This window comes from Ochotona princeps, chromosome 8, assembly GCF_030435755.1.
Source record: "Ochotona princeps isolate mOchPri1 chromosome 8, mOchPri1.hap1, whole genome shotgun sequence".
Taxonomy (NCBI): Eukaryota; Metazoa; Chordata; class Mammalia; order Lagomorpha; family Ochotonidae; genus Ochotona; species Ochotona princeps.
In genome coordinates, this window is record NC_080839.1 from 14,825,415 (window position 1) to 14,843,667 (window position 18,253).

At 42.5% G+C, this 18,253-nt stretch overlaps 1 long non-coding RNA gene and 3 gene segments (V, D, J or C); all 4 read right to left on the reverse strand.

Moving 5' to 3' along the window:
- Positions 1-1,523: 1,523 nt before the first annotated feature.
- LOC118759814 (immunoglobulin kappa variable 1-6-like) lies at positions 1,524-2,080 on the reverse strand. The segment is given in 2 exon segments: positions 1,524-1,888; positions 2,013-2,080. Coding segments are annotated over 2 exon segments (390 nt in total).
- A 5,177-nt stretch (positions 2,081-7,257) lies between these two features.
- Positions 7,258-7,771, reverse strand: LOC118759810 (immunoglobulin kappa variable 1-39-like). The segment is given in 2 exon segments: positions 7,258-7,592; positions 7,717-7,771. Coding segments are annotated over 2 exon segments (390 nt in total).
- Positions 7,772-11,597: 3,826 nt separating this feature from the next.
- On the reverse strand, positions 11,598-12,144 carry LOC131480979 (immunoglobulin kappa variable 1-39-like). The segment is given in 2 exon segments: positions 11,598-11,938; positions 12,063-12,144. Coding segments are annotated over 2 exon segments (381 nt in total).
- Positions 12,145-17,322: 5,178 nt separating this feature from the next.
- Positions 17,323-18,004, reverse strand: LOC131480982 (uncharacterized). The gene is made up of 2 exons (XR_009245937.1): positions 17,711-18,004; positions 17,323-17,596 (listed from the first exon to the last, which is right to left on the reverse strand). It is a non-coding gene; the product is annotated as an uncharacterized LOC131480982 (long non-coding RNA).
- Between the last annotated feature and the right edge of the window lie 249 nt (positions 18,005-18,253).

Consider the following 18,253-nt stretch of genomic DNA (forward strand, 5'->3'; position numbering starts at 1 on the left):
AGAAAAATAGCTTGGATTTCAGTAAGGAATGAACCCTGATTTGCAATGAGATATCTTGCATCTTGATCTGACTCCATTCGGACAGTTTTTTCTGTAAAAGGTGAACTGACAGTCACTACTTTGGTGACATATAGCAGGGGAAGAGGGAGGCGGTGGGTATTACTGAGAACCAAGCACAAATGACCAGATCACGGGCTGCAGCTACTTCCCAAACCTCCTGCTGTACATCCAGATGACTGATGTGTAAGGCAAATACTGACAAAGTGCCTTCAAGAGTCTGACCTCCTGAACTGGGATAACAGGTCAGTGTGTAGTTTGATATCATAAACTGTACAATAATTTATAAATAATAAATTTCTGCTAATACAGATAATTTCATCGCATTCCCCATCCCCTGTAAGTGACTTGCCGCTGGGATCCTCAAATGTCACTTTGTTCTCATTTCCTGTCAGTTTGGCAGAGTTAGACAATAGATAATGTGGGAGTACAAATTTTCCTTAGTGGAAAATCTCATTGCAAATTTATTTTCATGATCTCTTGTGAGCCCAGAAGGTGAAAACCTAGGGTTCAGCTATCAAAGAGTGTGAGTGAAGGAAGAGGTTCTGACTGGTTTCCTCTCTGTTGCCATATTAGGAGGATAAAATATGATCACACAGAACGTGAGAAGAGAGTGCAGAGTCTGAGGAATGAGAAGAAACGAAGCAGTGAGGAAAGGGGGGAGGATACAAGGTACACCTTTCCCCAGAAATCACCTGCAGTCTGCAAAGGCTTTGGGACAATTGTATGTTGCAGGAATAATCGCAGTGAGAGCTAGATTAAGCAGGTCAGCGTGATCCCTGGATTTCACATCATCCTGGTTTTCTTGTGCTGTCTCTAGTCACATCCTCAAACATGGAGTGAATACGGTCATGTGGATGAAAATATTTAAACATATAAAGTCCTGGTTAAAATCGCAGTTCGCAAATCAACATGGGACTTGGGGCAAACAACCCATGTACTCTGAGATTTGAATGTCAGAAGGCAAATTACAGAAAATTCATCTGCACCTACAGTCAGACCCAGGGGTGAAAACTGGGAAACCACCTGTGAGGCCCAGGGCTGAGGACCACAGGGTGAGCAGCCTGTTCCTTCTGCGGTAAAGGAGCATTGGATCTATGGAGAGCACAGAATCCCATGTTTTGAGGATCACCATGCCTGATTGCCATATTCCTAGAGCATCAAAGTATAATTTGAATTCTAATAAACTCTTTTAAAGGTTTCTGCTTGAAATATCCATAATGTTGACCTGTTACTGAATGAATAAATATCATATTGTAAAAATGAGTACTCAGGCATACTTGCTTCTTTCCTTTAAATCAGAACTGTGCTGAAAGTGCCAAGTAGCAGGAAATGACAGAGGCTACAAAGTAGTCCAGTTAGTGAGTGTTCTAATTACCTCCAGAGACCAAGGAAGGTTGACCGCAATAGAAAATGACTCTTGATACATTAGGGCCCCAGGAGGAGCAGCTAGGCCAGCTCAGGCACATACTTCTGCTTTCCTGGGTGGTTTTTGTTCAGGCTTGTATCACTGTGTGAGTGTAACTACCACTAGCACCATATTCCCCTTGACAGTAGTAGGTTCCTGCATCCTCAGCCTGCATCGGGTTGATGGTGAGAGTGAATGATTTCCCAGATCCACTGCCCTTGAACCTTGAGGGGATCCCAGATGCTAAACGGGATGCCCAGTAGATCAGGAGCTTTGGACGTTGCCCTGATTTCTGCTGAAACCATTGTACATTGACGTTGTTGTAAACACTCTCACTTGACTGGCAATTGATAGTGACTGTGTCTCCCACATTTGCAGACACCTCGGATGGACTCTGAGTTACCTGGGCAGCACATTTGGCACCTGAGAAGAGAAACAGAAATACAAACATCCGCTCTCATCTTCATGTTCATATGGAAGAGACAGGAAGATTCAGAAAGCACTGAACACAAGAGCTGAGTCAATTTTTGGTGCTGTTCTTCCTCACCTGGGAGCCAGAGCAGCAGAAAGCCCAGGAGCTGAGCAGGGGCCCTCATGTCCATGCTGTGTCCTGACAGGCACTGTCTCCTGCATAGGCTGTGAGCACCTGCTTATAAGTGTGCATGGCAGTGGGCTGTGCCCCAGGGACATGCAAATAATCAGCAGGGGAAGTGATATCACTGTGCAAAGCTGAAGGGATCGGCTCATCTCATAACTGAGCACAGGGCAAGTGTCTCCAGCCATTCAGGTAACCTCTAGGCTGCACTAATTTACCTGCACAGAACATGATCCTCTGACACACATTATGTGACATCATCCATTTGATGGGTTTTTGACAAAGTCTAAATGATCCAAAGGACATAATGCTGTCTTCTTATAGGGTAAGTCTATCAATTATAAGCCTGCCCTCAAATTCTCCCCATGCTTTGCTTATGACTTACACATCTCTGAAAGTGTGAAATTAGTTCATATACCCAATTAAGAATAGTGGAAAAGGGGGATTAATATTTATTAGGAGCCATAATGTAAATACATTCAGATGCTGTTACAATCTGAATACTCAGAAGCATTTTACTGCAGGTAGATGCAACATAAGATAATAGAGGGCTCTTATATCAAGAGACTGAATAGCCTCCCAGTTCTTGATATGAGAGCGTCTGCATCATCACCATGAAGTTCTGAGTACTGGTGTGAAATTAAATGGATGTGACTATCATCAGTGTTTGCATTCACCTGTAGATACCTGGATAGGACACCCAGGACTCTTTAGAATTATTCACATCCAGAGCAACCTCTTCAAAGAACAAAGATACCCCATGTAGAGTCTTCTGGTTAGTTTCTCTGAGCTTCCATATCTACCACTGGGGCTCAGAAGGACTATCTCAGGAAACTGGTATGTGCAGAACATGTGAGAGGCTAGCCCAGGGGAAAGATCCATTTATTAACACATCTATCTTAGATAAGGTACGAGAGCATGGTGCAAGGCCAATCATTTGCTGAAAGTGCTTCTTTCCTCTTCTATTCTCTTGGTGTCAAGATGGGGGTGGAGCATTCGCCTTCTCTACCCAGGAACCTCCGCTTTGTCAAGCTAGTGCCAATAACAGAGCACTATCTTGTATTCCGATAGATTTAGACACAGACTTGCAGCCCTGTATCCCACACCTTGATCCTTGCCCCAGTCTCCCACTCTGCATCACTAGAATGTGTCAAGGAAGGCACTATCTTAGTACCAAGATTCTGGGACCAACTCAGTAGTAGGTACTACTGAAGCACAAGCACTGGTGAACAGACCATGGGGATTCAGCCATCTCACAAACTCCAGCTTCCCACCAGGGGACTGATTTATAAGGGAACATGGTAGCAAATAGCCTGCTAGGATTGGAGTGAAAAAAACTGCTGTCCAGACAAAAAACACACATCTTTTATGGGGAGGGTAGCAGGACCACCATATCCTTCACTGTTCCTCAGCTGACTCCCTCCGCTCCTGCATGGACTGTATTCTCAGCTCTCTTGTCTGGAGAGGCAGCTCCACAGCACAATGCAGACCACTGGGCCTGGGATGAGCAGCTCTTAGGGAACCCTCTGTGCACGACAGCAGGAGGAGAGGCTAAGGACCCCAGGTCCCCCACCCTTAAATGAGTCAACCTTGAGGCTTTTCCCAGTATTAAATTGGGGTTAGCATCCAATAATTTTCAATTACAGATTCAATTTAAGAATGCTATAACACAACATGATACGATATGATAACATGATATAATATGATATCACATCATATCATATGATAGTCTATCATTATATACATTTCTTTTTATTATATGAAGGTCAGAAAATGTTAGAGAGGATGTGTGATGGTGATGTTACCTAGAGTGAGGGGAGGAAGAAGCCACAATCATGACACATGGGGCATCCTGAAACCAGAACAGAGAGCTGACTCCTCCCTGTATTGCTGCCAGAAGGAGCACAGCCCTGTTGCCTGCTTGGCGTCATCCTGAAGATGCCTCTGACATGCTGAATTGTGTAAAAGGCATATCTGTGTGCTTTTGGCAAAAAAATAATACAATGTTTTTTACAGTAATTATTATCAAGCTAATACTAATACATATAATGGCTTTTGCATCCTTGAGTAAGGGACTGTCCTCTGAGATCCTCAAAATGTCATCTTGTTCTCATTAGTGTCAGCTCTAGCAGAACACAGGCAAGGGTGTTTATAAGGTGAGGGGCCCAAATTATGCTTAGATGCATAATTTCCTCGTTGAAGTATCTTTATGATCTCTTCTCAACTCTAGAATGTGAAGGCTCAGCCAATACAAAAAGGAATGGTGGAAGAAGTTCTGATCTGTTTGTTTCTCTGTTTCCATTTTAGGAGGAGAAACAGAATTATGGAGAAAATGAGAGGACAGGACTGAATCTGAGGAGTGAAAGGGACAAAGGAGATGTAGCAGTCAAGAATGTGAGATGTGCTGAAAAAATTACGGGCAGACTGCTTTTAAGATTCCAGTCACCCTGGAGTGAAAGTGGGGCAGCGGGAACCAGAGATTTCACATCACCCGGCTTCCGTCTCGTGCCTTTCCTGTAGACTACAGCATCTAATATGGAAGAGAATAGCATACAGAATGAAAATATTAAAAGATATATTCAGCTGGGTTCACATCCCAAGTCTCCACACTTACTCACCATGTGTCTTGGTAAATATGATCCATGTGCTCTGAGATGTGAAAGTCAGAAGGAGAATTCTGTAACACCCATGTGTACCTTCACAGAGGTCCAGGGATGAGGATGTGGACTGGAGAACACCTGTGAGGCTGTGGGCAGCAGAGAGCATCAGCTCCAGGGCTGAGGACACAATACTCAGCATCCTATTCCTTATTTGGCTGTAGGCTGTTGTCTTGATGTAGAATACAAAGTTTCAAGTTTCTAATATCACCATCTCAACCACCTTACTTCCCAGCCCCCCACCCCCGCCATACACACATTTCCTGGGTAATAAAGGGAATAGTTTGGATCTAACAAACTTATGTTTGTAATACTAGTAATGTTCAAATCTTTTCTCTGTGAATTCAAAATATCTATAACATGGTTACCCAGGCTTATAAATACATTTCCTTTAAGTCAGCACAAATTTTTCATGTCTGTGCTGCAGGTACCAGCAGGAGGAAATAAAGGGGACTACATAGGAGTTACCATGGTCTTTTCAACAAAACTTTTATAGCTTTTGAGCGTGGCTGCATCACAGATTCAAACTTGGTAGATGGAGGCTCCAGGAGGAGCAGCTGAGGCAGCCCAGACTCACTCTTAAGTGGCTTATGCTAAGGCGTAAACAACTGATAAAAGCGTTCTCTAATTATTCAAGACAGCCTGTCACTTGGAGCAATTAATGACACAGTTTTTAAGCAATTGTATCAGAATGTTCTTTCTAACTTTGCATAGCATGCAGACCTGCTCTCCCAGATTTAAAGCAGACACGATTTTCCCTATGACCGCCAGGGGGAGCCATGGCTGCTCAGGGCTGGTACTTACAGGGAATTAAGGAGGACTTGAGCTCAACAGCCCTTGTTTACTCCCTGAGGAACAGCAGATTTTCTACTTTCTACCTGTTTGTTGAATTTTTATTTAGTGAAGAGATAAGCTTGCAAATATAAATTGGGAGTATTTCATCATATAAATTAAAAGAAAGATAACCAAAAGAGATACGGTTGGGGGAAGAGTGACAAGAAACATTATGCTTCTAAATGGTCTATGTGAAGGACATGAAATTTGCTCCCTTTGTATAAATGTATTTTTAAACTAAAAATATGTTTAATTTTAAACACATTTTATGTTTGATGATGTTTACCTAGTTGAGAGGGATGCCTGCCCATGTGGACCATGGGGTGGATTGAGGAATGGGGAAAAGTGGATGAAGCAACTGCTTCCAAACTCATTTTTTCTTCTGCCATCTGGGGAAAGTGGAGAGAAGGGCAGATGGCCACTCCCAGCAACCAAACCACATCAGTATCCAGGAATCGGGATAGGCCACCCAGTGTCATCCCAGAGTCCTCTGTGTAGAGCAGGTTCCAAGCATACTGCTTAAGAGGTCTTGATAATTATGAGGTGTTGTTGATTTCTTTGCTCCAAGGTGGAGGAAATCCTTCCAAGGCCGATTGCCTACATAGTCCAACATAGGGTCTTGATTTGCCTAAACACTTGTCTGGGAAAGCTCTCTGATTTGGTTTGCCCTCCATGGTACTAGATGGCCTCTGCAGGCCTCAATGAACTGTTTCAGTATCACAACTAGCATGTGGGCATACCGACCACCACACAGGCCTCAGCAACCATGGAGACCCCGTTCTGACACATACATCCCATCATCAGATCACATAGCCTGTGATTTTCACCATGATTGGAGTTCTGAGTTCAATGACCCAGTTGTGAGAGCACACAAAAAAACCTTCCCAGAGGTGACCCCAACCTAGGTCCTGTATGTGCCAGCCAATAAGAGGTCCAGCTCAGTCCATCACCCACATGGACTACTATTTTTTTTAAATCAGTAGACCCACAGTCATGTCTACAATCACCAATGATTTGAAAATAGTGGATGTTTCATAAAAGCTGCCACAGCCAATAACAATTTTTACCCTTTTTAACAAGATTTTTTTTTTTTATTGGAAAGCCAAATCTACAAGGAGGAGGAGAGACAGAAAGGTCCTCCATACTGAGGTTCGTTCCTCAAATGGCTGTAACGGCTAGAGCCAAGCCGATTTGAAGCCAAGAATCAAGGAGCCTTCTCCGGGTATCCCACGTGGGTGCAGAGTGCCAGCTCCAGGGATGAGGTCCCCAGGGAGAGCAGCCTGTTCCTTCTGTGGCAAAGGAGCATTGGATCCATGGAGAAGCACAGAATCCCATGTTTTTAGGATCACTATCCCTAATACCCACATTCCTAGAACGTGAATTTTAGTTTGGATTGTTATAAATTGTGCTTAATGTTTCAGCTTGAAATATCCATAATGCTGCTTTTTGAATGAATGAACCAAAAAGGATATTGTAACAATGAGTATTCAGGCATAAACACTCCTTTCCTTTAAATCAGTACTGTACTAGAAGTGCCAAGTAGGAGGAAATGAGGGAGGTTACAAGATACTCCATGGGGCTTCCTAACTACCTTATAGGGATAATGGAAGGATGGCTGCAATAGAGAATGATTCTTGGTAGATTATAGCCCCATGAGAAACTAGATCAACTAAGCTCACATTTCTGCTTTCCTGGGTGGTTTTTGTTCATGCTTGTATCACTGTGGTGAAACGATCACTACTAGTAGCATAGTAAGCTTCACAGTAGTAGATTCCTGCATCATCAGCCTGCACCCCGCTGATGGTGAGAGTGAATGATGTCCCAGATCCACTGCCCTTGAACCTGTCAGGGACCCCAGAATCTAAAGTGGATGCACCATAGATCAGGAGCTTCGGAGGTTGCACTGCTTTCTGCTGAAACCAGCCTAGATAATTGTAAGCAACACTCTTATCTGACTCGCACTTGATGGTGACTGTGCCTCCCACATTTGCAGACACCTCGGATGGAGTCTGGGTCAGTGTGTTGGCAGAACATCTAGCACCTGAGAAGAGAAACACAAATACAAACATCCACTCTTATCATCATGACCATACAGAACAGACAGGAAGATTCAGTCAGCAGTTACCACAACAGCTGAGACAATCCCTGCTGTTGTCCTTCCTCACCTAGGAAACAGAGCATCAGGAGGCCCAGGAGCTGAGCAGGGGCCCTCATGCCCATGCTGTGTCCTGACAGGCACTGTCTCCTGCATAGGCTGTGAGCACCTGCTCTTAAGTCTGCAAGGCATTGGGCTGTGCCCAGGGGACATGCAAATCAGCATGGAAGTGATATCACTGTGTAAACCAGAAGGACACAGCTCATCTCATAACACAGCACAGAACTATCTTGAGACCTGAGGTCATACCCTGGGCTGCACTAATTTCCCTGCAGAGAAAATAATCCTCTCTGACACATACTATGTGAAGCAAAGCTTGTAAGGTTCTGTTGACAAATTAAATGAACCCAGGGACAAGATGCCTATGTTTCAATTTAAGAAGGGAAACTTATTGTTACAGAATGTGCAGTACCATTCTATACACTAATTCCATCAACTCCTCAGCCTGCCTTCAAATTCTTCCCATTCTTCCTCTCTGATACATTTATGGGAATCTGAAATTATTTCATTTATGCTTCTTAGAAAAGAGGAAAAGAGGGATTCACACACACCTATGTTTATTTATTAATTTATTTAGGACCCACAATACAATGACACTGAAACAATTACAGTCTGAATACAGAAGCAATATACTGCAGACAGATGTAACTTTATATAACAAAGGGTTGTTATGCTCAGAGACTAAATGGCTTACACTTTCCTGACATGAGAGCCTCTGCAATACATTTTTATGTCATTGGCTGTCATTTCCTGATCTTACTCACCATGAAGCTTTGACTACTGATGTGAAATTCCATGAATGCAGCAGTCATCAGCGTTTTCATCTGTAGGTCCCTGGAATAGGATCCACAAGACACTTTAGATGAGTTCACACCCAGAACTATTTTCTGCAACACACAAAGAAACCTCATATGCACTTTTGTGGTTTGTTTCTCTGAGTGGCAGTATCTACCACTGGGCTCAGGTGATCATCCTGGATCCTGGTTTGTGGAGAACAGGTAAGGAGGCAGCCCAGGAGAAAAACTCATTGATTAAAACTCTGTCTTAGATGAGGGTACCTGCTGCTTGGTGCCAGTCCACATCACACACTGCAGTGTCCTCCTTCCTCTTCTCCTTATCAGGGCCAGGGGAGCATGGCAACACTCTCCTTCTCCCTACCCAGAATGATCCACATTGTCATTCTAGTGCCAATATCGTAGAGAATATCTTGTATTGCACTAAACTTGGACCACAATTTGGACCCCTGAATCTCACATCTCTATCTGTGCCCTTGACACAGTCTGCATCACTACAGTATGACATGAATGTCACCATCTCAGTTCCAAGGAGCCTGTACAACAGCCAGGAGGTGAGTATTGCTGAAGCATGAGCACAGATGACAAGATCACTTGGGCAGCCTCTTCACAAGACTCCTGATGCCTCTCCTAGGGTTTGATATCTCAGGGCACCTACTAACAAACAACAGACCAGGGTCTCCCAGCAGAAAACTGCCTTTCCAGACACAATCAATATTCACATCTGTCAAGGAGGAGGGTAGCAGGACCAACCCATCCTTCACATTCAGTGTTCCTCTGCTGACTCCCTCCACTCCTGCCTGTCTGTGCTGCGCTCTCTGAGCTGAGGAGGCAGCCCCCTTTCACACGTGCAGAGCACAGGGCCTGGGATGAGCTGCCACAAGGGAACCCTCTGTGCATGGCAGCAGGAGAAAGTGCTGTGGACTCTAGTTCCCTCACCTCTCAGATAAATTAACTCTGAGGTTTTCCCATGTATTCCATGCGAGTTAAACATCCAGCATCCTCAGCTAATACAAATTTTTTAAAATTTGTTTATTATTTTTAATTCATTAATTACATTGTATTATGTGACACAGTTTCATAGGTACTTGGATTCTCCCCACCCCTCCCCAAACCCTCCCACCATGGTGGATTCCTCCACCTTGTTGCATAACCACAGTTCAAGTTCAGTTGAGATTCCCTCATTGCAAGTATATACCAAGCATAGAGTCCAGCATCTTATTGTCCAGTCAAGTTCAACGGTTTCTTAGGTATACCCTCTCTGGTCTGAAGACAGAGCCAGCAGAGTATCATCCCGATCAATTAAAAGCTCCAACATACCATCAGCAAAAATTTACATCATTATGGAATTAATTGACATAGTAATGAGTAACCAATATGTTAAAAGTAAATGCGAGTTCTTAACCACCTTCCGTGACCACCTCATTGACATTTCAATTTTAGTTTATACACAACATATGACATACATAACATAACATGTTATACATAACATCATATCATCTTAAATTAAGGCAAACATGTGGTATTTAACCTTTTGGGATTGGCTCATTTCCCTTAGCATTATGGTTTCCAGTTGAGCCCATTTGGCCACAAAAAACTGCATTTTGTTTTTTTTAATAGCTGAGTAGTATTCCATGGAGTAGATGAATGTTCCTGCAGTGAGGGGAGGGAGGGTCCACAGAGCAGGGCATGTGGGGCATTCTGAATATGCAAGAACAGGGACTTGGATGTTCCTCTCCAGAGCCGCCAGAAGGAGCACAGCCCTGCTGTCTTCTTGTTTTCATGCCAATAGTGCCTCTCACACCTGAACTTGGAGGACGGCACAGTGTGTCATTTGACATTATAAATGGTACACTAAATTTTAAATATTTTTCAGCTGATATGAAAATAAAAAATTTCTTTTTCTTACCCCATTCGTTGACTGTCATCCAAGATCCTAAAATGCCACTTTGATATCATTTAGTGTCTGCTTGGCAAAATTAGACAAAAGTTGATGATAATGTGGGAACACCAATTACTCTTAAAGGGAAAATTTCTTCAGTGAATTGTGTTAGTGACCTCCTGGCAACCAGGGATCAGCTATCAAAGAGTGTAAATAGAGGATGAGGATCTAACTTGTCTGCTTATTGTTTCAATAATAAGAGGAGAAAATAAGATTACAGAATGTGAGAGGCTAGAGCTGCATCTGATGGATGAGAAGGGACTGAGCAGACGAGGAAAGTGACAAAGCATACACAATACTTTTTTCCCCACAAATATGAAATGTAATCACCTATGGTCTACAAAGGTTTGAGACAGTTTTATGTGGCTGGGTATAAGCAAGTGGGCAGGATAAAAGACATGGAGCAACAAGTAATCAAGCAGGTTTCATGATCCCTGGATTTAACATCACCCTAGCTTTCTTGTGTATCTCTAGTTGCAACTTCAAATATGGAGTGAACATGGCCATATGGAAGAAAATATTTCAACATACATTAACCTGGGTTAAAATTCAGATCTGACAACAACGTGCTGTGTGTCTTGGGGCAAACAACCCATGTGCCTTAAGATTTGAATGCAAAAAGCCAAATTCTGGACCGTCCACTGCAGACTAGCCCATGGACAACATAGAGGAATCGACACCCTTGTGAGGCTGCAGGCAGCTGAAAGCATCAGCTCCAGGACTGAGGACCATAGGGTCACCTGACTCTTCCCTCTGTCTCAGAGGGTCTTTGGATTCTGGGAGAAGAGAGTCCTGTATTTCTACAAACACATCTCTGATCCCACTAGAAAATTAAGGTATACGTTGAATCACTATAAACTCTATTAATGTTTCTACTTGAAATATCCATAATGCTTACCTTTTTGCTGCATGAAATCAAATGGTTGTAACACTGAGGACTATGGCTTAAGCATTACTTTCTTTTAAATTGGTAAAAACATGGAAATATCAGTCTGCAGGTAGAAGGAAAGAGCGGGAGGCTACAATGGAGATTCAGGGGTTTTCTAACTGCCTTCCAGGGAACATGGGAGACTGACTACATCTGAGAAAGACTCTTAGAGGAAACAGGCCTCAAGACAGGCAGCTGAGGCAGCCCACATTCACACTTCTGCTTTCCTGGGAGGTTTTTGTTCAGGCTTGTATCACTGTGGGAATCCAACCACTATATTCCGCTTCACAGTAGTAGGTTCCTGCATCATCAGCCTGCACCCCGCTGATGGTGAGAGTGAATGATTTCCCAGATCCACTGCCCTTGAACCTTGAAGGGATCCCAGGTGCTAAAGTGGATACATAATTGATCAGGAGCTTTGGACGTTGCCCTGGTTTCTGTTGAAACCAGTGTAGACAATTGTTGCTGTTAACACTCTGACTTGACTGGCAATTGATGGTGACTGTGCCTCCCACAGGTGCAGACACCACGGATGGACTCTGGGTCACCTGAGCAGCACATCTGTCACCTGAGAAGAGAAACAAACACAAACATCCACTCTTCATCATCATGTTCATACAGAAGGGAGAGGAAGTTTCAGTCAGCACTGAGCACACTGGATGAGTTCAGATCCTGATGCTGTCCTTCCTCACCTGGCAGCCAGAGCAGCAGGAGGCTAAGGAGCTGAGCAGGGGCCCTCATGTCCATGCTGTGTCTTGACTGGCACTGACTCCTGTACAGCTGTGAGCACCTGCTCATAAGTCTGCAGAGCAGTGGGTCTTGCCTTGGGGACATGCAAATGAGAAGGGGAAATGATATTGCTGTGCAAAGCATAAGTGCCCAGCTCACCTCATAACTGAGCACAGAGGATGTGTTTCCATGCACCTAGGTCACTCCCTGCACTGCATTAATTGATCTACAGAGAACATGATTTTCTCTGACACAATGTGGCATAAGCAATCGAGGGGCAGATGTATTAAGTGCATCTGAGTGCCCCCTCCCCCACTTACTCCAGGTGATCTCATGGTCCCTGAGGTTGAGGGATGAGTCAAGCAGAGGAGAGAAGGTGGAGAGACAGAACACTGGTTGTCCTTAAGTTATCTGTCCTGCCCGCTATTAAATATAGGACATATGAGTTAAAGAGTTCTCTAATTTTTCAAGATATTCTAAGAGAGACTATTACTTGGATATAATCATTAACACTGCTATTGAAGCATTCTGTGAGAATATTGTCTTGGATTGTGTATTAAATTCAGACCTGCACTACCAGAGTGAGAGATGACACAATTTCCCCTAAGGTCCCCAGGGGCCACTAAGGTCTGGTAGTGAGACAAACATTAGAAAGTCTTGAGCTCAACAGCCCTTGTCTACCCTCCTGAGGAACAGTGAATTTTGAATTTTCTACTTTTGGATTCTTTATCTAGAAGAGGATTAAGCTTGTGAATAGAAAGTGAATTCAAAGTATGTCATGATAAAAACTAAAGGGAAAGTCACAAAAGAAGTAATGCGAACAAGATAGAGTGGGAAGAATCCTTATACTCCTAAAACCGTTTATATGAAGTACATAAAATTTGCTCCCTTTTTGTAAACGTATTTCAAATAAAAATATTTTCAAAAATTTGTTCCTGAGAGAGTTACAGAGAGATCAGAATGACAGAAAGCCTCCAAATCTCAACATGGGAAATAACTAGTGTAGGCAGCATGAGAACATTGATCTCACAGGGATTCAGCTTCTGACAGAAACCTCCTCTCCAGGGCCATGGGTGGGAGGGTGCATCCAACAAGATAAACTGGAGGTGCAAGGATTCGAACCTGATGAGAAGAGGCTCCAGGGAGAGGAGGCAAAGAGCCTTTTGCCCAGAGTGCATGCTGCCCCACTGAGTCCGTGGGGATGTCTTTGTGCTCTCCTTGATAAAAGGTTGATATCTGTGCTCTGTCTAGTCAGCTAACCAAGGACAGACTGCTTTTTATCAATTCCTCATTTCAACAGTGCTTTGAACAGTCTGCCCTGTTAGATTCCTTGACTTCTCTGCTTACAGACGTGATCTGACTTGTGTTTGAATTATTGTTTTGCTGAATGGATAAAAACTGGAACCCTGGAAATAAACTTTTGTCAGTTACCTAAGAGAGCACTGTCTCTCCATTTCTTTTCGGTCACTCTCCTCCCCAGGTCCTTCAAGGTTACTTACAATTTGCACCATGATCAGGGTCCTGAAGACAAAGGAAAAAAAAAGGAGGAGACAACAACCATGTAAGGAGGTAAGCAGGAATCATTAATGGGGAAAAAAGCAAGAAAGGGGAAGTATGTTCCCTACATTGACCTGCTTCATCACTTTTTGAAGCAGAAAGGCACTGTGCAACAGTGCTGGGACACTGTCTTGAAGTAGAACTTGGTTGTCCAATGAAGGGATTTAAGGCTTAAAAGCCTGGGAGAGTGAAACAGGATATCTTAAAAGCGTATAGCCAGGAAAAGCAGATTCTGGTGCAATCTGGGATCACTTGGGCTTTGGTGCAAGGGGTGCTTCTCAGCACTGATAGGGTGAAGGCTGGAAGCTTGGTGAAGGCCCCCGAGGACTCTTTATAACGAATATGATATAAATCAATGTGCTAATTCTTATCTACAACTTTTTGTGTGAAGGTAATCTTTGTGTTCTCTGTCTCATTAAGATCCCATTGTTTAAAATTAATAAAATTTATTATATTATATTATATTATATTATATTATATTATATTATATTATGTCATGTAAAAGGATCCTATTTCTATCAGATATGTTAAGCCTTCTTGGCATGCCTCAAAGGCATTAAAAACTCAAAAATTACATATTTTGACAGTTTGGCATTTCTAGTGAGACCTCCTAGAGCTATCAAAGGATTCATCTCTCATTTTGTAGAGACAAAACTGATCCGATATTTGGACTATATTAAAGATACTGTCAAATGCCAAGTTGGCAAAATTTTGTTATATCAAAATACCATTACTACCCATGTCTAAAAAATTGCAGAAGTCTAACACAAATTTGTGTACTTTCAAGAGTTTCAGGACATGTGATGTCTAGCAATAATAAAATATAAGCCAAAAAAGCCAGAGAAGGATAAAAATAAAAGATAAATGTTTACTTCTGTAAATGTGTCCAGGTTGTTCACTGCACATCGCTCAGGTTACAGGTCTTTAGTTTAATGGATGGATTTCAGTGTAATGATCAATTTTTTTCCTCTCAGGGTTTTGATTCAGACTGGATTATCATGGTAACTTTTCACTTGCTAATTTCTAGTGGGCACTGCTATTGCCAAGCTTGGTTGATATAGACTCCTTAGTACATCCTAGATTTGTCTGACATGATATCTCTTACACTCTGCAACATTTTGGAGGCCGCAGTCAGAGGGCAGTGGCCATTCTGTATTCTGGAACATGGCTCAAAAGTTAGGGAAAGGGGTAGTGTATATTGTGATGATTAATATGGCCCAGCAACCAGTCCTGGCTTCCTGGCTTGCAGGATTTGCCATGGCCTTTAACAATAAACAGGTATCCCACAATCAGATCTGTTTCTATTTTGAATACTAATCTAGGACTCAATTTCATGAGTTAGGGTCCGTATGAGACCTCATAATGATCCACTGAGTTTCTAAATTGTGAGAATATGGTGGTAACTTGTCTGTCTTGGTGTCTATGTTTCTGTTAAAACTGTTTGATTTTGGGTCTGGCGTGGTAGCCTAGTGGCTAAAGGCCTCACCTTGTACTTGCCAGGATTGCATATTGGCACTGGCTCGTGTTTCAGAGGCCCCTCTTCCCATCCAGCTCCCTGCTAACAGCCTGGAAAATCAGTCAAGGATGGCCCAGAGCCTTGGAAACCTGCGTCTCTGTGTGGAAGACGCGGAAGAAACTCTTGATTCCTGGTTTCAAACTGGCTCAGCTACAGCCATCCATTGTGGCCACTTGAGCAGTCAATCATTGGATGGAAGAACTTCCTCTCTGTATATCTGACTTTTCAATAATAATAAATAAAAAGGTATAATATATATAATAATAAAGAAAAAGATATATATATATATATCTTTACATGTTTATGCTCAGTTAACTAAATGACCAAGTTATTCATATAGTCTCATTGCTTTCTCTAATGCACAATTTAGGTTAATTGTAAACTTGTACTTGTCTCAAATTTATAGCAGACATAGAAACTTTGGATCAATGTTTTTAAAGCTGTTATTTGATAGCTTTCACTTGATACTATTCCTTAATGTAAATAACCTGGTGACTGAAATAATTTCTTCATTTCTGCCTTGACTCGTAGACTCTAAAGAATGCCTCCATGTCCCCTAAATCAAGAGAAAATACAGACTTCTAAAATATTAGTACAAGAGAAATTAAAATAGGGGCACAAAGAACTTCCTTCTCTCCCTGCAATTCCCCCAGTATTTGTTATTTTGAAAAAGTCAGGAGAATGGACACTGCTTTACAAAATGTATTATTTACAAAGTGTATATGATTACTACATGTCATTTACAGCAGGGGCTAAATTCTCCAGAATTTGAGCAAGCACTAATATTAAAAGAAAAATCACAAATGCTTTTTTTCTAATTATTATTATGGAGATATTGAAAATTGACTTCCTGTGAGATTCTAAAATGCCAATGTGTTCTCATTTCATGTCAATTTTTCAGAACTAGACAATTTTGATTATAAGGTGGGAGCATAAATTCCTCATAGAGCGGAAATCTCTTCAGTGAATTATCTTAGTGACCACTTGTCAACCCAGGTGTTTGAAAGCCCAAGGCTCAGGTATCAGAGAGTGCGTGGAGCAAGAGGTTGTATTTGTTTGCTTCCTTTGCTTCCACATTAAGAGAGATAAAATTAAAGTGAATGTGAAAGGACAAGCTGAATAAGAGAGATGGAAAAGACAGAACAGATGAGGAAACGGCCAAGGAGCAGAGGTGCTTCTTTCCCCACAAATCTGATACGTGATCCCATATGGTCTGTGAAGGTTTTGAGACAGTTTAAATGGCAGGAATAAAAGCAGAGAGGGCAGATTTAAGATCTAAAGCAACATGCAATCAAACAGGTCAGCACAAACCCTGGATTTCACATCACCCTAGTTTTCTTGTGCTCTGCCTCTAGTTACAGCCTCAACTACAGAGTGAACATGCCCATGTCAAAGAAAATATTTAAAATTATATTGGCCTGGGTTAACATTGCAGTTTCCACTCAACATGCATTTTGGGGAAAACAACCCATGTGCTCTCAGATCTGAAGGTCAGAAGAGAAATTCTGGACCACCCATCTGCACCTGCAGGATGAGACATGGACAACATTGAAGACAGGGGAACCACTTGTGAGGTTGCAGGCAGCTGAGAGCATCAGCTCCAGGGCTGAGGATCACAGGGCTGAGCAGCCTGTTCCTTCTGTGAGAGACAGCGGCATTGCATTCTGGGAGAGCAGAGTCCCATATTTACAATCACCATCTGTGATCCCACATTCCTAGACCATTATGGTATAACTTGGATTCTAATACATGTTGTTTAATGATTCTGCTTCAAATCTCTAAAATTCTAACCCTTTTGCTGTATGAATCCAAAAATGTTGTAATGTGGAGAATTCAGGCATAAACACATCTTTGTTCTAAACCAGTAGACATCTGAACATAACAGTGCTGCAGGAGTCAAGCAGGAAGAGAGGGAGGCTACAAGAGGATGCTCAGGTGTCTGTTTTATTCAATTCCAGGGACTATCATAGCCTAACTGCATCTGAGAATCACTCTTAAATGATAGAGGCACCAGGACAAGAAGCTGGGGCTGCCCAAAATCACACTTCTGCTTTCCTGGCAGGTTTTTGTTCAGGCTTGTACCATTGCGATAGTACCATGACAAAAATAACCTAGACAGTAGTAGATTCCAAAAATAACCTAGACAGTAGTAGATTTCTACATCCTCAGCCTGCACCCCGCTGATGGTGAGAGTGAATGATGTCCCAGATCCACTGCCCTTGAACCTGTCAGGGACCCCAGATGCTAACTTGGATGCATCATAGATCAGGAGCTTTGGAGGTTGCCCTGGTTTCTGCTGATACCAGTATAGATAATTGTTGTTGTAAACACTCTGACTTGACTGGCAATTGATGGTGGCTGTGCCTCCTACATCTGCAGACACCTAGGATGGCGACTGGGTGATCTGAACAGCACATCTGGCACCTGAAAAGAGAAACAAACACAAACATCCACTTTCATCATGGTCTTAGAGAAGAGACAAAGATTCAGTCAGCCCTGAAGACACTGAATTCAGAATCAACTGCTGTCCTTCTTCACCTGGGAGCCAGAGCTACAGGAGCCCCAGGAGCTGAGCAGGGGCCCTCATGTCCATGCTGTGTCTTGACTGGAACTGACTCCCGCACAGGGTGTGAAGAGAATACTCATAAGTGTGCAGGGTAGATGGCTGCGCCCTAGGGACATGCAAATCAGCAAGCTATGTGTCACATCTTTCTGCTAAATTAAAGAGCCCAGTTCATCTCATACAAGTATAGTGGTGTCATCATTTTGTATTTTGTGGCTATTTTTCAATTTACAGGAGAGTAACTTGTTGGTACAAAAGTGCAATATCTTCTTAAAACATATGTCTCCTAATTCCTCTGCCTGCCTTTCAATTGTATAGTGCTATATTTAGCACTTATTCATTTCTGGGAGTGTGAAGGAGTTGCACTTACACCATTTAGAGAAGCACATACAGGACCTCAATTAGATTTAGAAGACAATGCTTAATAATGCTCAAACACTGTTATGTTCTGAATAATATAAAGCAATATACTGCAATTAGAAGCAACATAATCTGAAATAGAAGGCTTTTATACAGAG